Below are 20,850 nucleotides of genomic sequence, written 5' to 3'. Positions count from 1 at the left end.
GGGAGAGCAGCTGATGTTGTTTACTTAGACTCTTGTAAAGCTTTTCACACCGTTTCCCATAACCTCACCATAGACAAGCAGATGAAGTATAGGTTAGATAAGGGGATAGTGAGATGGGCTGGAAGCTGACCCAGTGTTCAGGCCCAGAGGGTTGTGATCAAGCACAGAGTCCAGTTGGAGGCAAATCAGTGGTGTACCACGGGGCTCAATACTGAGGTGAGTGCTGTTCAACCTATTCATTTGTGATTTGAATGATGAAAAGGTGTGTTCCCTCAGCAAGTTTGCAGATGACACCAAAATTGGAACCAGTGGCTGATAGACCAGATGACTATGCAAAGATTTAGAGGGGCTTCAACAAGCTGGAGAACTGGACAGAAAGCAATCTCATTAAGTTTAACAAGGGAAATACAAAGCCCTCCATCTAGGGAAGAGTAACCTCAGGCATCAGTACCTGCTGGGGTCTGACCAGCTGCAAAGTAGTAGAATTTTATCTTTAGGCTAAATACTCAACTTGGAGATAGAATCTAACACACTAATTATCCCTGTGTTTTCTTACTTCCATTTTTTAATGTAATCTTTTGGGAGTAGGTAAATAAGATTCCTTTATATACAGCATCAGGTCTCATGGAGAATTCAGCTTGGTCCGTAGCAGTTACTACTAGGTATTTTTTAATTACCAAGAAATCTCAATAAAGTTATGTTTAAGGCCACATTCTGGCCTGAAATGTCACAAGTTTGTGGACTCTATAGAGAAAACAATCAGCCTTCATGGGCAGGAGCTAACAGAACTGAGAACCGGGTAAGGAAACAATCATTTGCTCCTTGAGTTTAACAACCTGTATTTGCTTCTCTTCTCTTTAAATCATGATATGCTGCAGAAAGATGATTTCAGCTTGGCATCAAGAGACATTGATGGATAGTACCAATGTAATTGGATTCAATTTGATTTTTCTTTGGTTTGAAATATGCTTTTAATCTAAACTGGCTGGAATAATGAATAGACTTCTGTGTTCATATTAATTTTCTGATTTCAGTAGTGTTAGTTAGATAAGGGTTGCCCACTTTGATCTGGGGTAATGCTGCTGTCAGAATTAAGCATTGTACTTCTTGCTGGCTTTGTTGTACAAGTCAGCATGAATGTGCTTGGAGAATGCCTCAGCACAGCTGGATGTTCATCGAGTGTAGCAGCTGCATTTTTGATTGGATCAATGGTTTATTTAACCATCCTCAGCAACAAAATACTAACCACTGATACAATAGCATACTCAAGTGAAGAGTTCATGCTACCATTTAGTTATTGGCACACTTAACACCCCAGCCCGGGCTTCACTGATACTGTTTGGTAATGAATTGTGTAACAAATTCTACTTCCAGTTGTTACTACAAGGGAGGAATTCATTCAGCCTTAGACATGACAGCATACCTGTGGGCATAAAGGGGAACATTTGTAAGGACAAAAATGGCAGCATGGAGCAGATAGAGGTCTGATGAGACCCCACCGTGCAGAAGTGCTGCAAGGGGGCGTCACTGTTTGGGGGCAGTGCCTGTCCTGGCATCTGCAGCTAGCACCCAGCAATAAGCACTTCTAAAGCTGTAATCACAGCCACATGGCAGCACTGTGCCTTTTTTACTGCTTTCTATTCTTAGTGCTCGTAACAAGGGATTAAAGAGCACAATAAAAATATACACTTTAAAAAGTAGACTGTTATAAAATGGTTTCTTTCTGGAGGGCTGTATTTAGTACATGATGAATCCTGTAGGGGAGGCATGTATGCATTTCCAGTCACTGCTAAGGTTTCGAAACTATTTTAAGAACAGCAGAACCTGGCTGTTGTCATAGTAGCAATAAACCTTTTAATCCCACTTCCTCTGGAGATGAAGCTGTTGTGTACATAATCTGCTTAAATATTGTCAAGGCTGTTTATGTGACAAGGAGCTAGGGATACAGTACTGAGAAGATGCTACTTGTTGCCCCCAGAAAATTTAGTATTTTTTGTCTACTTTATTAGTGTTTGAGATTTGCTGAGACACTGATCTTATGACAAGCTGGTAGGAGAACAGTCATCTGGGGAGCCAGCCTTCATTTATACCAGTGTTTTGGCATTGACAACTTGTCATGATTAAATGAAACTGTTCCTAGGTAGTTCTGGGCAAGGGCTTGCTGATACCGTGGTTCTCCCATAGTTTAAAAGCATCCTTTTTGAGAAGTCCTTTCATCCTCAATGCTTCCATTCCTTACAGTCTCTGAGGCTTCTGAATTAACATTCAGTCATATTTTTATATTGCTGAATAGTGAACACAAAACTTCCTTGAAGTGTTTGGGTAACGCAGACTGATTTGTCTTAAATGTACAACAGGTAGTCAAGAGAAATCCACAGACAACTGACAAGTTCTTCATCTGTGTTTTGCAGATTAGCTTGGTAAGGAGAGTTTTAAATGTCATGTCAAAATAATCATTGTAATAGAATTTGGCATCCTGAACCAAAAATGATGTGTTTGTTCACATGTATCTAGAACTAAAAGAGGCCTTTCTTCTCACCAGATCAAATTTCTCAGTAATTACTGACATCTGCACCACTGCCAGTTTATTTGGTGTAGTCTGGTTACAGGACCGGATTGCATAACCCCAGGTCCTGCAAATAAGCAGTGTGCATCTTTTCTTTTCTTTGAACCAGTATTTCATTTCACGTGTACTGAACAATAGCAACAGTTTGGGAATTTTTACTTGTTTGTTTTCCTCTTTGGGTATTTTTACTTGTTTGCTTTCCTGAAGTCTGCATGTTCTGTCAGGATGGACACTTAGTCTTTAGGAAAAAATCACACTACAGAATAAATGAAAGAATGTTTCTAAGATTATTTATTTGCAAATATATATATATATTTGCTCCTCTGTAAAGATTATGGATAATTGTTTTCTGCTCATTCCCCTCCTTTCCAGCAGCCCTTAATTCAACATGACATGGAAAGATGTATTAGACAAACCATTGACTGTTATGTTGTCATCAGATCTAATTACTCCTTGGGCTGCGTTGCTCGCTGACTTACTGAGACCGTCATTTGAATCCTGTGCATTTGATCTGTCCTTGCAGGCTGTGGAGATGCTGGCAGGCCCCAGTCCTTTCTGAGGGACAGGGAAGGTGTTTCGTTCTTCTTTCCCCCTACTTCTCACAGTGTTGACTTCAGGCCTTATGGAGAGGGTGGCCAAGGAGGTTGGTGTGGGGATGAAACCCTCTTGGACAATCCCCTGTGGTCCCCAGGAGGTGTCCTGTGTATCTCCTCACCAGAAAGCTGGTTAGGTGCCATGGAGGATGTCTTCCCAGCACAACTCCTTGTGTTACTGTCTAGAGGGGCTTCGCAAATTTTCCAGTTTGACACTCTGAACAAAACAGTTTCTTATTTTAGGAAGAGCTTTTGTTTTGAAACATTCTTAACATTTAAAAGTAGTCATTAATATTTTTCACTCTTTGCTTTAATCTGAAGGATTCATCACTGTCCTGCTTTGGAAATTTTTTCACCTCAAATATTAAATAGTTTTATGACATGTGGGACCTGTTTCTTCCTCTTCTTAGATCATAAAAATCCTAGTAAAGGGTTGGAGGGTTTTTTTTTTTAAAGTTTGTATAAGCCACCTCTCACTGCTTGGTATTTTTGTTACCCAGTTGATTTCTTAAGGAGAAATCAACCCAGTTTGGGAATAACTCTGTTAAAGGTACCAATTTTTTTTTTTTTTTACTGAGCTGTATTATGCTAAAGTAATTGTTTTGATCTGGCTGATGAGTAGATGGAGGCAGAATGGAAAAAGGTACCTCTGTATCCATTAATACCTCTCTAGACACCTACACTATTGAGACTATCATTCTTATTTGTGTCAAAAGGATTTTGATCACAATTTTGGTAGGTGTCCTTTTGGTGCAATATTTTAGATCAAAGCCTGTAAATCATGTAGTTTTATGTGCAGCTAAACTCAAGTTCTGCCAAATTGCATGAGATATGGCTGATGCTTACAGTAGTGGCAAAAATTAAATCTCATGGTTTAATAGGAGAGCAGATTTTATCAATAGTCTCTAAACTCTGCAGGATGAGATCATCATTACGTCAATGTCTTACACAGTGCTGAGTATTTTGACACTGGAACAATGGTGTTTGTCTTTTATTAGAAACAAATTGCACAGTTGGGGACAAAGGTCTCCCACTCTGGTGCAGGAATGGTCAGTGCCTCCAGGTGCTGCTTGGTCTCTGCGTGGGTTTTTGTGTTGTTTTGGTTTTGTTTTGTTTTTTAAAGTGGTTTTACTATGAATATAGAAATGAGAGCTTTTATACTTCATCTTGTAATGGGTTTGTAAAAAATGCATTTACCCAAGTAGACTTCCTAGATGGTGAAGCACAGAGCTTGCAAATGCTGCACTGGCTGCTAGACACACCACTGGGGAGAAATCAGGGATGAGAGAAAAGGCTGCAAGAAAAAACAGATTGGAGGGCTCTAACACTTTCACTACAGTTAGTGACATACTATATGTCTTTAAAAAAAATTAGTTGTTAAAATAATGGCCATTGTTAGCTGGGGATGATAACCTTAAGCTATCCACTAAGAGACTACAGTGCTGTCTCCCACAACAGTTGTGTGAACGTTGCATTGTACATTTGTGTCTGTGACTGGCAAAACTAGAATTAGATACAGCAATCTAAGTATGCCTGAGAAGATAAGGTATGCGTAGCTTTATTTTGCAGGGTTTGTACCAAGTGGCTTGCTTTTTCAGCCTGAGCAGTTATTTAAAATTCTAGGATAGTGAATTGTCCCTCTTGTGTTGCTGGGAAAACTTCAAAGAGAGAGTGAGGTAGCTTAATGCTTTTTTCCTCAAATGTTCCCAGGGCCCCTGTTAAATACACTAGAAATTGGAATGCCTGTGGTCTGCTTTCAGACAGATACTCAAAGAGTATGATTTTTGTGTCTCCTCCTCAGACTTTTAGAGGTATGAACGTGATGGGGAAACTGCACTTCTGCCTTGTGTGTGCCTCTGGGTGAGAGGAAGGGTTGATTCTCTTTGGCTCAGAGACCTGTGAAGAAGCACAAGTATGTCTCACATGAACTATCCTCAGCTTGGCAGCTTCATGCTGTCATTTGCTTCTAGTGCTAAAACCAGCGTAGTTGAGTGTGGTGTTGTAGTTAGATGATGTAGCTCCCACTCATTGTGGAAAAGCATGAGAAGTTTCACTTCTACCAGTGCCACTTTCTACAATTTTCCTGCCGTCCACAAGAGCAGGAGTGGGTGTTCCCAGTGGTTGCTCCCCTGTTTTGTTCTTAACTAGCTCTGTGTTTCCTTCTTTCATACATCTCAAACCCATATGCATAAAGAATATGCACAAAAGAGCTGATAGATTTGTCAATGGTGTCTCTCAGTGTAGCATGTACCGTAGTGAGAAGTTCAACCCCAATTTTTCCTGATTTAAGATGGCTATGAAATAACCTGAGGGGCACCATTTGGCTAAGAGCACAGAAATCACTGATGTTTTCAAAATTACAATTGCACAGTCAGGCCCCTAGTAATTACAGAAATATTCTTCCAGCTGAGCTGTCTTCCCTAGAACATGCAGAGAACCCGGGCATGATTGCAAAACAGTCCTAGAAATATCTTGCCATGTAGTTTTCAATCCTTCATCTTAAACCTGGTTCATAGAGTTCACATTTTTTGACATCAGCATCTTCTCTGAACACTTGTCTAAGTTTCAAACTCTTTCTTGGCCCCTTTATGACAAATGTCCAGAACAAAACATTGCATTTCCCCTCCAGCAGGGTGGAGGGAGAAGCTAGAGATACCGCATTCCCTCACAGTGCACTGCCTCTATGTAATACATTCTAGCGGTGCTTTATTATTTTCTCTGCTATGTTGTCACTAATTTTTGTCTTAACATGCTATATCCCCAACACTCCTAAGACTGCTGTTTGCTGTGTGTCCACGTGCACTGAATTCTTGTGGTTTGAATTGTTTTTACCAGGTATGCTGGTTCTGCATTTTTCCCCAACTGAATTCACTCTTGGTGTTTGTCTTCCTCCAGTTTGTCTGCAACAGTGGAGTCCTGCAGTTACTAAAGGTAAGAAACTACAGTTCAAGTTAGTCTTGTTGCAGCAGGTCTAGTGATTTTTGCATCATTCTCCCACTGCAATCTTCATGAGCACACTTTTCTTACTTCATCAAATACTATTTTAAATCAAACCAAGCGTAGTAATGATTCTCATTTCTCTTTGTAGAAACTCCTCTCATGCTACTCCTTGTTTTCATTTTACATTGTTATTTCAGTAGTGTCTTACCCCGTTTCTGTTGCCAAGATTCTGTCTGTATCCAAGGCACCTTAAATAATTTTGAGTAAGACAGTGAGAGATGATGTATCAATTACTAATATCCAAGTAGATGGCCTCTGTGGCACTCCCTTTGTGCATCATTGTAATTCTGCTTGATTTAAACTGTTTGGGTGCAGCGTGTACAGTTGTAGAGATAGGGAAGATTCCTCACTAATGAAGACCTGCTGTTTTGTAATGCTACAGCATGTTCCAGCCTATTCCAGTGCCATGTGCATCACGTGGGATCTGGGCTGACAGCCAGTGCAAATGTTTCTTCAAGGACTTTAGGACATATTCTAATTATGTTTAGATTCTCCCACTCTCTTTTCATCTGAAGGATGTCACTCTGCTCATTTCAAAGTGAGCTGCAAAGTGCTCCATCTGCCAGGATGAGAGGGGTCTGCTGGTGCACTTGTGTGAGAGGCAGTAGGATAGCTGGCTTTGTGAGCAGCTCTTTAACCTCCAGCTGTGAAAAGTCCCAGGCCATTGAACACTGTCAGGGCTTGGCCAGCATCCAGCAGTGTTTTCATCCAGTGCTGGAGGAGATGTAAAATTTCCTGGAAGAAAGAGCTTCATTTCTCTGAGCCTAGCAGGGAAGAAGGGGCAATGAGTTGTGGGATGAAGCATCTGAAAGAAGCAACATTTTGTGGAGAAAAGTGAAGGAAAAATATATTTGGGGGACCTCTGCACATGAACACATGTATTCTCTCTCAATCTGGTATTTAATGTATGTGATGGCACTACAGGATCCTTTTAAGGGGAACTGGAATTGCAAAACAGCATGCAAGAGTAAAGGCCATTGTGCAATACTGTGCACTGAAATGTAGTTCTGTGAGGTGAATACACTGAGGACAGATCTACATCTATGTGCTATGTGGCAAATGAGACTCTGCCTTTCTGTGGGCGTGTGGAACAGTCTGAAGGCTTTTGAAAAGGCGCAGACTCCGCCTGAAGGAAATTTTCCTCATGTGGGGAGGAAGCAGAGAGGCACGCTTTTCTGTCCTTAGTTTGCAAGTTCCCCAGGGGCGAGCCTGCATTCTTGTCTCTGCCATGGTGTGTGCCCCCTGGCCAGACAGTCAGCACTAAACAGCATGGGTTCTTTCTTGGGGAGCCACATGCAATATCACCTCAGACAAATTAATTTCTCAAGGGTGATATTGTTACATCAGATACTTGGCTAATTAATGATTCTTATGGTCTAGGCAAGTGCATTAATTAACTGGATACATAAGAAAGTCTGGGTCAAACTTCAGAAAGTCGGCCAGACTCACGTAATCCCTTGTGGCTGCTGGGATCACCCTGCTGTCTGATGTGACCTGAGTAATCAGGGTGTTGAGACTGGCATGTCTCAGTCCTGATTCTCACAAGTTCAGTTGTGCTCAGCAGCCATTTGACGCTGTTGTGAGTGGCAAGTGTGTACAGGAGTAAGTTTTTGTGTGAATTCTGGGACCAGTGTTACTTATGGAGCTGAAGGCAGGGAAGGTAAAGGGTTTAAAATTTCTAGGCTGCATCTCCCTAACAGAACACAAGCCACCTTCAAGTGGTACATGGCCCAGTAACTGTGGTTGCCACTGATTGTGATAGTCATTGTGAATGCTTTCAATAGAAGATGAGGCTGTTGCAGCATTTGTTGTTGGATGGATCTTCTCCTGGAAAAAAAACAGGAATTTTATATTTTGTTCCTTCCATCTTGCTCAAACATAAGATTAGGAGAGAGGAAGAGAAACGGAGTTAGTTCTCTTTGCCTATGCATGATTTGTATTGCTGTTAAGCTTACTTACCTCAATATATGTAAGAAAGTCAGGCTGTGCTCTTGGGACTGGATGCACAGGACTGGAGTAGGCGTCTGGCTTGAAGAGGTTTCTTTGTACTTTAATGGGTACTGCAAGGGGTTCCCAAGAGAATTCTTCAGATGAAAGCTGTTTTCTGTGGACTCTGTGCACAGAGTCTCATTATTGCTCTGGCTTTTGCTGCACAGCACATATGTTACTGCAGGGCTGTCAGCCCTTCAGTCGATTTCTACAACGCAATAAAAATAAGTAGATTAACCAAGCAAAGAAGATTAGAGACACTTTGGGGAAGGAAAGGGAAGGGAAGAGGATGAGCAGCAGAGAGTATAAAAAGAGAGCACAAGACTGTGATTGCCAGACGTCCTGGTGCATGTTGCACAGGGTGGCTTTCTTTGTCCCTTTCGGGTTTGGGTTGGGCAGACTGAACAGAACTGATCCTGACACCATGTCCAGAGAGAAACTGGAGTCACTGGTCAAGAACATGGAGATCATGCTCTCTGAGGTAGAGCAGCTGAAGATCCACTGCACCAAGCAGACGGAGGAGGTGAACCAGGTGGTACAGGAACTGCGCCGAGAGAACAGGGAGCTGACGGAGAAGTACGAGCTCATCTGTCAGGACCTGAAGGAGGCCAAGGAGGCCATTGCCCAGCTGCAGGACACCAAGTTTGCCTTTGAGGCAAAGGAGCGGCAAGCACAGAAGCTCAACCGGCAGCTGTGAAGCGGCAGGAAAGAGAAGCAAGAGATTTCTTACCCTGATCTAAGAGTAAACAGAAGCCTTTAACAGCTGCAACTGAAAATCCCTGGATTGGTAAAAGCAACCCTTTCCCTTTCTCCTCAGAAAAAACCTGTGTGCTGGAAAAAAGTCATCTCTGTGGAGGCAAGATCTCAGGCGCAGCTGGAATTCTGCCCCAGAAGGGTCCTTTGTTAATGACTAAAGACCTCATTATGCTGGGAGAGAACTCTCATTCCAGAATCCCTTGTCAGAGATCTGAGCCATAGGCATATGGAAACAGCTGCCAGGATTTGGGCATCTTCTCATGCCCCGTAGGGGTTGCACAAGGACAGAGCCTGGGAAAAGAACTGTCACTGCCTTGAGCCACTGGAGAGAGCTGTGCCACGAGAGTCTGCTGAGATGGAGAGAAGGATCATCGTCTTGACAGCCCCTGTTGCTCTGTTTTGTTGCTAACTTTTCTCTGCTGGGCAGCGAGGCTGTAGTGCTGTCCTTAGTAGGGTGTCAGCTTCCTTGCTGACTGATGCTGGAAGACATCAGCAAGAGCTTATGTCGTGCCTCATGCTTCCAAGTACTTTCTACCAAGGGCATGTTGGTCCAGAGGATCTTTTAATGCTATTACAGTCGGTGTTGTCCTCCTCCAATTCCAAAGTGAAGTATAAGAACTGGAAAGGTTTCTGTCTTGATTTCCATTTCAGTAGTGTTAAATCCTAATGACTCCATGTTTAGTATGCTAGAGTTAAAACCTCTGCTGAATGTAACACTTTTTTAACCAAAGAGCTATGTTTTGGCACCAGATTTACTTTTCTTTAGCGGAAGTAATGTGTATAAATGAACCGGGAATTACGAGGGATAAATGTATGTGGGCATGGGGGTGAGAATTGCTTGTCAGAGGTTTTGCTTTCAACTTTTCTCTCTGCTCCTGTATCTCCTAAGCAGCATTTGGCGTAATCAGTGCCAAGCCCAGCTAAGAGCAGGTGACTTTAGACTCCACAGTGAATAGTGTGAGATCTCTGGGGAGAGTGTGGAAAGAGTGCTGAGAGAAAAAGCCTGAATGTTTAAATGGAGAATAGCTGGAATAGTTCCAGGAGGATCTTTCTTCATGTTGGCTGTGAGGTAGCCAGCTTCTTTCGTCCCTCCAAAGCTTTGCTGTTATTGTTATCTCTGCCTGGCAAGCTCCCTATTCCCAGCAAGGGCTGATGTTTGGGAGAAGCAGAGGAGCTGTTTCCATTGCTGACAGCCTCAGGGTATGTGTGGCACCAGGAGCCCAGGTGCACTCTGTGGGGGGAAAGGGAGTCAGCTAAGAGGGAAGGGAAACCTGTCGGCTTTAGTTTCCCTAAAGGTTTGGGCAGGGCAGAATAGTTCAGCAAGACTCAGTCCAGCCATGGTGAAAATAACTGTAGTTTTGTCAATCATTATAAAATACTGAGATCAGGCCTAGAATTGGCTGGTTATTGTTCCTTCTTTGCCCTCCTCTCTGCCACATCAGTATTTGCCTGGTCTAAAGCCTTTGGAAATTCAAATCTTCCCATTAATTTGACTGAGCTCTGGGCAAGACCTTCTGAGCAAAAGGCTGATGTTTGTGTGGCATCCATGGGGAACAGGTTTTTCTGGTTTTGTTTCATGTGATACCATGTTTTGTTAAATTTGTGTGATCTAGACTTTTATTTTTTTGCTATTTTGGGTGGAGCAGATTAGATTATCCAGAAAACATTTGGGAGATTGGAGACTGTCCTTTATGTTTTCAAATGTAATCTGAATACAAATAGCCAGCCCTGACCCTTTGCTCCTTGCTCACCAGTGACAGCTTGGGGAGCACAAGAAGTCAACATTAATCACCATATTTGTTTGTCTAAGAACTAAAAATGTTTTCTCTTGAAATCAGTTCTCTAGCTCAAATCTGTTTACCACCTGTGATTTCTTCTACTTTTTATATATCATTAAAATGTAAAACCAAAATAAAAGGAAAACAAACAGCTGAGGGAGTGTCTGTTCTGGATAAGGCATTGCCTCATTTAATGTATGTATATGTTACTTTTTGAGTGTGTGTTTGTGTTTATGCTTGCTGAATATAATTATTCCTGTTTAAATCCTGTGCATCAAGGAATGGGCAAGCAGAGACCCCTCCAGATCTCTCTGTGTTCACAGATTAATCTCTCTAAATGAGATTCTCTGTGCGGCTGCCAAGTTTGCCCTACGCAGTATTTAAATCCATGATACAGAAAAAGAAAATGGGATTGCAGTGTCCTTGTGATCAGTTTCTTAATAATTAGTAGGATTCAAAGTGTCTACTTTTAAGGAAAGCTGTAGGAATGATTTCCTGTAAATAACCCAGGATTTGGGGTGGGACATCAGAAAAACTAGATGTGCTATCCAGTGCTAGAAAAAATTAACACCACTTCCCTTCCAATAGACTCAGTTGTGTCCTGGTTTTGCTTACATGACTTAAACTCAAGAGCAGTTGGGCTGGTTTAAAAATAATGTTCATTCCATTACATATAGTTCCTCTGGTTTTTTACAGGCAAATCTTTGTGTATCCAAGTATAGTCTTAGCAATGGAATAGTGCCTTCACTTGTATCCTGAGGTGCAGTGTATTGGAGTGCCTTTCACAAGAAAGTTTGCACAGAATTAGTCACAGCACTTTGAAGTTGTTTTTTGCTTTTTGAACACTGACATTATCATTACATGCTGCTTTTCTTCTTTAAACTGCCTAAGGATGAAGAGCTGAAACTTGGTGTAGCATTATCAACTTGTTTAGAAAGCTGGCCTGAATAAAAGTCTCGCCTGATTTGGGTGAGAATCAAAATAAATATGAAGTGACAGGCTTGCCATTTCACTCACCTTGGAAATGGATGAAGAGAGGTATCTAATTCTTTGAATACAAAGAGTAAATTTATTTGAAAGCTCTCTTGGAGAGCACAGCACAGGAATTGGCTCAGTTGTTAAGAAGGGACTAGGAGAAGAGAATCCTGCCAGACCAAGTGCCTGTGAGTTGGTCTGTTCCTGAAGCAGATTATAGCAAAATACTGGTGATTGCACTGGTTTCCACAGTTCTGAGCTGCATTATGTGAAAGTGTCCAAGAAGGGAGACTGGGAGCAATGAAGCTGATACCTCTTTACTCTCTTGCATTGCTGACTTCAGTGGCTGCAAGCTGGCAAACCACAATAAAATCAGCTCTGCTTGTAGCTGTATCTGTACAAAAGTTACAAAAGTTGTATGGGTCAGCTCCTCTGCAGCAGTCCTCAGCACCTGAGAGAGTTCATGTGTGGCCTGGCCTCTGGAGCAGGTATAAACCAGTGCAAGAGATACTGCAAGAGGATAACAGGCTTTGATGCAGTTAAGTTGTACAGCAGAGCCCACTGGTGTGTAATACACTTTCCACCCTTCCTCTAAGGACTTTGTAATGTCTCCTGAACATGAAATTGAGCTGCTTTTCCTGAAGGGTTGACAGGATTCATTCTGTATACTGAGAAGCTGTCATTCAGAGGACTAAATGACATGCCTATCCTGCAATAGTGAGTGAGAGTCTGGGAAGAATGGAGTTATTGGTGCACTATTCAAGTTTGAAAAAAGCTCAGTTCAGGTTGAATCAAAATATACTGTCATTTCTTTAAAAAGTAATAAGTTAAAAAATCAGTATGTCAAAAGATTTATTGTTTTGGGAGTAAGCTGAAGCTTCCTATTTTCAGACCCTTGTGCAGCTGATGGACAGAGAGACATGCCACAATGTCCCCAGTAGCAGTGGACTTGATTTGGCATCCCAGAGACCCTTATTCCTTTACCTTCTCATTCAGCCATCAACACACTTACCTAGGACGTAAGATTGCTGTTCAGTATTATTCTGTGCTCAGATATATTTGAGCATATCCCCTGGATAAGATGCAAATAGTAGGCTAAAGTATGTGAATGGCTGTCCATGTCCCTTGATTAGGCCGCTGCTCTTATCTAAGAAACTGGATATTACTCTGAACACAAAGCAAGGCACACATCCCATTTTTAAGCATGTGACCCAACCGTAATCACAACACCCCAGATCCTTGCTCTTTGGCTAAATGATGAAGTGAGCAATCAAGAACACCAGTTTGTAATGTGACTATGCCATGGTTTCCTGATCACTGTAGTCTCCTGGGAGGTTCAGACTTTGAAACCAAACTGAACACAGATTCTTCTCTTCCTTGCATGAATGCTCAAGCTTCTCTTCTGGAAACTTTGTGAGTCTTGCCTGAGTTTTTTGGTTGCTGTTCAGGGGGAGAGGACAGGAGGTAGAAGAGTTAGGTGTTAAGTTCCCCCTGGGGAAGAAGCAGGGTGTTTTGGTTTTATTTCTCAGTAATTAATTTCTCTGAAGTCAAGTCTGTTTTGCCCATGACAGTAACCAGTGAGTAATCTTCCTGTCTTTATCATGTTTGACAAGTTTTTCCGTCAGTTTGTTTTCCTCTGTTGTATTGAGGATGAGGAGTGATAGAGCATCTTGGTGGTTATCTGGCGACCAGCTAAGGTCAACCCTCTACAGTGCTGTAAGTGTTAAGACAGCCATAACTACTTAGACAGGAGCTCTGTCCAGTAGAGCATGCACATCTTTAGACAGTCTTTGGAAACAGCCTCTGGCAGTAAGGAATCCTGGTAGTTTATTCCCATGAAAGGTATAACAAAAGAGAAAGCAGAAGTCTTGCTACTGACCTCTGGCCATGTAACTGTTGAAATCCCAATGCCACAGCTCCTGTAGAGGTTGCTTCTTGCCAGAGGTACTTCACTGATCAGGCTAGAAAGGATATCATGTTCGGCAGTATCCATTCACCATGCATTCACCTCAACTGTTTCTTCTTGACCTCATCTGGGACACCCAGATGCCAGGCTAGCCGCTGGACTGATCTAGTAGCAAGAGGCAAATGCCTGTGGTCCTGCTGTGTTCATTCCACAGTGACCTGTCAGTGTCTTACCAAGAGATGAGAAAGGTCTTGAATCAGTGGATTATCTTGCTTTCACTAAAGGGTAAGTGATGAAAACAGTTTCAACACAAGGTCATGTCCTTTCTCCCAGAGGAAAGGTACATATGCAAAACTTTCTGTGAAACCACGGGGCAAAGGTTTACTTCATATTTGCATTGCCTTTGCATTGCATTGCCACTAAGCACTGGCCTTGAGCTCAAATCCTACACTAACAGCTTGATTTTGTCACATCTCTGCTGGAACCAGGAAGTATGAGCAGATTATTCTTTCCTTTTTTTTTTTTTAATAAAAGAAATGTAATTAATGTTTCATGTTGCTTAGTTGTCGGAAAAGTCTGGTCACTTCTTTTTTTTATTTCAGCATCTCAAGAGCTCATCAATTAAGTCTCTATGGGGTTAAAATTAATCCAGATGTGTTTACACAGTATCTGCTTTAATGCAGTAGGCACAGCTGTTTTTTGGATGTATCCTGGCTAGATTCCAACATGAGCAGTCACATTTTCCCTGTCTCTGTACTCCCTTGTAGTTTATCAACAAGAACACAAAAACTACAAGAACATTATTAAGCTTGGTATTTCAAAAAAACATTAATTGAGGTCCCACTGCCATGAGAGGCATTTTAATGATTGGGTATTTATAAATTCATCTGAAGTTGTGGGGTTTTTTGCCTTCCAGTTTTTGAACTTTTGGGATTGGATTTCAAGTCTTTTCTTGCCAAGGGGATAAAAGCTTTAAACTGATATGAAAGTTTGGTTTATTCATAGAAGGCCAGGAGTTCAGGTTTTGGTTTGATCAAATACCATGAAGCTTAGGATATAAGGTGACAGCTGGCAGGATGACATTAGCCAATGGCTAATTGAGAGTACAGGTTGAAAAAGGAAAAAGCACATGCTCATGTAACTTCTTCCTGATGGAAAAGGAGGGACCACAGCTTGGCCCAAGGCCCAAATTTATTTTTCTTAAAAGAAAATTTGAATCTAAAGGGGCAGGACAATAATTTCTATATTGTTAATTAGGAATTAACAATATCCAATTTTTGTTTCTCCTGACAAGGATAACAGAGGTAGCCATGCATCTGCACCGCCATTAGATGTTCTTCTGAGGTGTATTGTGTCTTCCAATATCTTGTGGTTCCCTGGTTGCTTGGTGGAGGTGTTGCCATTTTGTGTGGGCTTCCTGTTAGAGCTTATCCTTGATTATTGTTACAGAGTTAGCTTAGACCGGAAAGTACAGGATTGCTTTTGCTTGTGGAAAAGATGTAACTTTTATTTGAACTCTGTTCCCTGTGGGATGTGTAATGGTAGGATTTGAGTACTGTGTACCTTTCATGGCTAGCTGCTAGACAGGGATTGAACAGCAGGGATGAAGCGAGCCGTATCCCTGGAATAAAATTGCTTCTGTGTCACCTGATGCATTTACGAGTCTGCTAGAAACTTCCATTTGGAGCTGCGCACATCTAGGCTTGTCAACAGTTGGCAAGGATATTGTCTCTTTTGATCATCTAAAGCAGCAGCATGGCCAAGAAGACAGTAGTAATACCAGTTCTGGAGATTCCATTGCACATCTTGATGTCTTCCTTGAAAGATCCAACATGTGGAGTTACCTGAAGGTAGAAGCTTCATCTTTCCTTTGGAAAGCAAGGTTCTCTCTCTTATGGTTACAAATGAACTACCAATGTAAAAGGACTCTAAAACTGGAAGGCAAAACATAAAAGATCAACCCAAACTTAAGACTTTAAAGCTATAATCTTGGAGACCTCGGTCATTATATTAAATACGGTTAAAATGCTGGTAGCTGTTATAATTGCTGGACCAAAATCTATTTTTCCAGATCTGTGGTCTCTGTATTTCGTTATTTATTTGTTTTATACTAAGCAGAGAACAAAATCAATGGGGGGCAGATTTATCTGTTTGCAAAATAAAACAACAGCAACACATAAGTTGTTATGCAATGTTTTCTCTAGTATCCACATGATTAAAAACACAAGTTTTTCCTTGTAATGCATCCAACTAGATTCCTTTTCCTTTAACAGTTTTTATGTTGTTAAGTTGTCCTTCACAGGAGTTTTCAGGGGGTTTCTGAATGCATGGCATTTGTTAGAGGAAACAAAAATTGAGAAAACTATGCTGCCATTGTCTGGTTAAATTCATGTCTGTATCCGAAGTGCTGCTATTTTCAGATTTTGGAGGTCTGCTTACCTTTGCCTCCACTCCAGTCTAGCTGTGAATTGTATTTAAGTTCAAAGTTTCTTTTGTCAAAAGCATATTTGTGAACTGTGATTCAGGCTGTAGTTTTAAAGTAAATGTAAAGTTAAATATTTTTTTCAGAGTTAAGAACTTACTGAAAATTAATACCGAAGGGATCTGTGGATAGCCGTCTCTCTTCTGATGTGATGCCTACAGCTAAAATAAAACTAGTTACAAAGGGCTCCACCCCTGCAACAACTTTAGGCACAGTTTAGAGCTCATGTGTGTGTTCACACACAGACTACAGAAGCTAGAAACAATTCCACGGCAGGCGTGCCTGTGTGCATGCCTACGACTCTGGCTTTCCAAAGCAAAAGTGAAAACTGTTGTGAAGAAACCGAGAGGCTGAAGGGGTTAAATGAAATACAACTCTGCTTTTCCTGTGCAGTAAGGATTAGTAACCAAACAGAAGCAGGAGAGGAGAGCACTGAAGTGCCACTGTTTCAACAAGATCGATTGGAAAGAGGGTTCTGGAGCTTGACTGCAGAGTGTCTCCAACTTTTGTGCTCACCTGTCACAGGCACATGCAGAAGGTAGGAGTTGACTTTGTGTTCTGGGCTGTTTCCTGATCCCTCTACCTGGATATCTATTCTCTATTAGTCTTTTCAGTGCTGTTTGTGCTCTTCAAACTATTTTTCATTTCCCACCTTTTTTCTTTCCTTTCAGTTGAAGGAGTACAGGGGAGAGGAGAGACCAGAGTCCTTATGAGTGCAAAATTTTATTTCTTAGGAGGGAGGGAAGCAGATGCTCTACGTGTTCGGTGAACACGCATACCTTTGACACGCATTTACTCACAGTGGGACCTCATGTGCGCGCAGCTGCTGTTCCCGGTGTTGGGGCTGGGGGGAGCAGGGAGTGCCCGGGAAGGCCCTGTCTGTGTGACACGGTGCCGGGCGAGCCCCGTGGGGTCAGACGCACATGCTCTGTCAGCGCGCAGGGTGCGAGGCAAATGGAGCAGGGCTATCGACTGGAGAATCGGAGCTTTTGCACGCGGGCACAAAGGCTGTGTGGGCGCTACGGCCCTTGCAGCCCCTCGCTGTGCTCCCTGGAGAGCTCCGGTGCCAGCAGGTGCTGAGGGGCACCGGGCCGGTGCTGCTTTAGCTGCGTGAGGGGAGCCGTGAGGGAGGCCCGGCCAAACGATGCCGTCAGAGCCAACAGACCTGTTTGTGAAAGGGAGGTTTTCAGCACCGGGTCTCCCATCCCTGAGGGAGCCTGACATGTGAGGCAGGCCAAGGCAGCAGCTGCAGGGACCTGTCCTGGCATGGAGGAGGTGTAATGGTCTGGAAGCAGTGTGGAAGTGCAGTAGATATGCCTGGTAGACTGGATGTTCCTTGTGGGTGGATGGTCACATGGAAGTAGAGGAGCAGTTTGAAAATCAGTCTCAAGGCCTTGGTGGGGGTAATATTAGCTTTGAATGGAGACCCTAGGACTAGGAATAACTAGTATTAGTACAGGAGTTTAGTAAGAGGGTATGTTTCTTTAGGTCTGCCTGTAGAAACCTTAAAGTGACTTTGTGAACACCTTTGTTTGTTACTTTGGAAAGTGTCTACACAAACACAGGTTTACCCTTCCTGCATTGTACTTCCAAGGCCCTTCAACAGCTTCTTTGTAAACTGGCTTGCAGCCTATATGTTTTTATCCCACCTTCTCAGAGATGTACCACACACTTTGATGCCAGAGCATCCCCAGTCTCTGTAGACAGAGCAGCCATGAAAATCCATTGTTTCTGAGGTGCAGTGTGAGGATGAGCCAAAGTGCTACACAGCCATGTGTGTATTGGACAGCTTCACTCAGGGCTTCCAGGACAAATGCTCTGCTCTTACAGGGAGCAAAGGGAGGTGTTTGTGATGAGGAACAAGGGTAGGTAAAGTCACACGTCTTTGGTATGGCACTAACTAAAACTAATATTTATTCATGTCAGTGAATTAAATGATTGATAAAATGAAAAAAATTAAAACAGAGCAAATTTGCTGTCTCTGGAAGTTTTGATGCTTTTTTTCTGTCCAGTGTGAGATAACTGAGACTTCTTTTTCGGGCCTATTTTCAGATTCTTATACAATGTGAAGTGTCCTGACACCTTAAAGGTGTTTGGTTTTGAAATATTGTGCACTATGAGTGTAAGTGCTTGATGGCATCACAGAAATGCTGGGTTTGGGGTAGTGTCTTTGTAGCATTTGCCTAATCCAAATCTGTTCACTAGTAAACAGTCTGAAGGTAGCATTTGATAGAAGGTGTGTGATGAGTGATTTGAGGTGATTTTCAAGCAAGGATGTAGAGCTCTGTTTGGTGGTTTCTGTACGTATGTTTAAAAGAATATTAGGTAAAAACCAAAATTGTCTCAATTTTAAGGGAAAGTAGCCACCACTGTGCTGTAAAGAACTTAGAGAATGGATGAATCTGAAATGTTGCTGTTCAGTAAGTGTAAGTAACTTCTGATGCAGATCACTTCACTTAGGCTTTGGGATGGACTCTCTCAGATCCAGCTGCTTACCAGCTTGGTAAAGGAGAATGCAGGTAGATCTCACCTAATCTAGCTGCTTCAGGGATTAATTGCCTCTCAAAATTCTTTTGGAGTCTAGGAGAATGGCCGTGTCCAGACTTGCTAAAAGGAAACAGGAAAGCAGTTACGTTGTTGCAACTGGCTTTCTTGGTAGTACTTTGAGTCAAAGGTGCAAAGTTTATTCTTTTTGTTCTGTTAAAATAGGAAACCTGGGAGAAAAAACGCACCCCTCTGATCTTGATTGTGGACCGCTTCTTCTGAATATAATGTAAATCAGGCAAAATACTGTTCTGTGCCTCAGGACAGATTGAGCTTAGGCTACCAGAAGGCTTTCTCTTTGTTCTCTGGGGACCTTAAATGTTAATAAAATGTTTACCATTTTATTCGTTCATGTATGTGCCTAGTGACTTATAATACACAGCAAACAAATAGGGTTTTTTTAAGAGGATGGGAGCTGCTGTTTTGCATGAGAACAGCACCTAGAATACACAGGATGCAATTACAGTAGTCCTCACAATTAGCATTATAGGCTCATCCTTAGCTGAGTGAAGGGGAAGATGTTTTCCTGGTGGCATATTGATGCTCAGTGAACACCAGAGGAAACAGGTTGCTTTGCTGTTGGGTCTGTGGGAAGGATGATACAAAAGTGATGTAAGCCCCACAATGTACCTGGCATAGCTGCTGAGCCCAGGCAGTGACGGATGACTGCTTGGATTCAGGACAGTCATTTGCAGTTATGCCCATTGTATGATGGACTTGTCAAAAGGACTTATTTCTCTCAAAATGATAGTCTGCTGGATACAGCTTCACAGTCTCATTTTTTATCACTCCTGGATCTGAACTGCGATTTGTTGTGGTCCAGTCTTGTCTTGGACAAGGAATAATAAGGGCTGCTAGACGTTTGGGAAGGGATTTTTATATTGAAGTACTTGAGTGGGTGTCTACTCATATGCATAGCCTATGATCAAATCATTTGTTTATGCTTTCTCACACAATAACAAGCTCACCTTCCTGACATGCAGACATGATGTATAGAAAACAAGTGCCATCCACAGATTGTTTATTTTTCTGCCTAGCCCTTAAAGCAGTAATTGGAGGCTCTGGTTTGGGCATCTGTGGGAGAAACCAGCTTCAGAGCAAAGAACCAATTTATTTTTAGATCACACCGTTGTCATTTTGCTGTGATCACACCGTCGAGCATGTGCTTCCTTTGAGAGCTCTCCAGGCACTGCAGTGTGATCACACCCTCCTCAGATCATTTTTTATGAAGTTAATTTTTAGTGACAGATGAAAGATGCTAAGGCCAGTATTCTTAGAGACAGCAGCCCCAATTCCACTAGCACATATTCTCCCTCCTAAGTTTGTTAGTCTAAAGTTCTGGTTTAGGTTGTGATTTTGTTCCATTTTTGTTTCTTTTAGTTCACCTCATGTTACTCATCTTTCCCTTGCACAGTAATGTAAGCCCACAGACTTCTCTGGGGGAATTTCTGCCTCATACCACTGAAGGTGTGTCTGCATCACAGTCAGTAGGGGTGATTCCTTAGGGAAGAGATGTACCTGTACAAGCGTGGTGTGTTTGACGTGTTTACACACACATATATATATATATATATATAAAAGACTGAGTTAACTTTAGATGAAATAAACTATCTTAGGTTCCAGAAACAATGCAGAGGCAGCAGCAATCAAAACCCACATGAGGTTCAGGGTAAATAGTCTCATGTTTTCCTGTCTATTATTAGTGCCCAAGCAAATTTATTTAAAGGTTTTACAGGTGTTCCTTCTGCATATATACTACAAGCATACTGTTGAATGTAGTGCTAACATCCTCTCAGTGAACAGAGATGTAAATCTTGCAAAGAGAGGCAGAGAAAAATTTACATTGTTTTAAAATCTCCTCTTGAGATAACTCTAGGTTTTTATTTTTATTTTTTAACCCATTGCACAGCACAGAAATTGACATGTTTATATTTAGGATGGAATGAAGTCAAATAAATTTGAAGCCGTCTTCTAGCATGAAAATCCTTTAATCCTTTATTTTCCTAAAGAATTCTCAAAAATTTGAATTGTAAGGGATTAGTCTCAACTGGGTAACATGGTTAGGTAGGGGTTGGAGAGTTAAGTCCCTCCCACTGTAAGTGAAGAGCAGGTTTGAGACCACCTCAGGAAAGAGAATAGGCACAAGTTTGTGGGGCCTGATGAGATGCATCCCAAGGTCCTGAGGGAACTGACTGATGTGGTTGACAAGCCACTCTCCATGATATTTGACAAGTCATGGCAGTCAGGCAAACTCCCCAGTG

At 42.0% G+C, this 20,850-nt stretch overlaps 1 protein-coding gene and 1 long non-coding RNA gene across 3 annotated transcripts in view; one reads left to right on the top strand and one right to left on the bottom strand.

The window, feature by feature from the left end:
* Positions 1 to 2,834: 2,834 nt before the first annotated feature.
* On the bottom strand, positions 2,835 to 13,833 carry LOC121674064. The gene is made up of 3 exons (XR_006019432.1): positions 13,537 to 13,833; positions 8,119 to 8,356; positions 2,835 to 3,376 (listed from the first exon to the last, which is right to left on the bottom strand). It is a non-coding gene; the product is annotated as an uncharacterized LOC121674064 (long non-coding RNA).
* The window catches only part of PAPLN (papilin, proteoglycan like sulfated glycoprotein), a 57,033-nt gene continuing 47,108 nt past the window's right edge, over positions 10,926 to 20,850 (top strand). Inside the window, exons 1-2 of one of the 2 annotated variants that reach the window (XM_042048016.1) lie at positions 10,926 to 13,070; positions 16,439 to 16,583. In XM_042048016.1, coding sequence (XP_041903950.1) covers positions 16,575 to 16,583 — 9 coding nt within the window. In that variant the 5' untranslated portion in view covers positions 10,926 to 13,070; positions 16,439 to 16,574. The remainder of the gene's footprint in view (positions 13,071 to 16,438; positions 16,584 to 20,850) is intronic. The other variant, XM_042048018.1, reaches the window with a different exon arrangement.

This window comes from Corvus kubaryi, unplaced genomic scaffold, assembly GCF_017639235.1.
Source record: "Corvus kubaryi isolate FWS band 111438036 unplaced genomic scaffold, C.kubaryi_AGA036_p1.0 66, whole genome shotgun sequence".
Classification (NCBI taxonomy): Eukaryota; Metazoa; Chordata; class Aves; order Passeriformes; family Corvidae; genus Corvus; species Corvus kubaryi.
The sequence above is the reverse complement of the archived record's forward strand: the minus strand, read 5'-3'. Positions and strand labels throughout refer to the sequence as shown.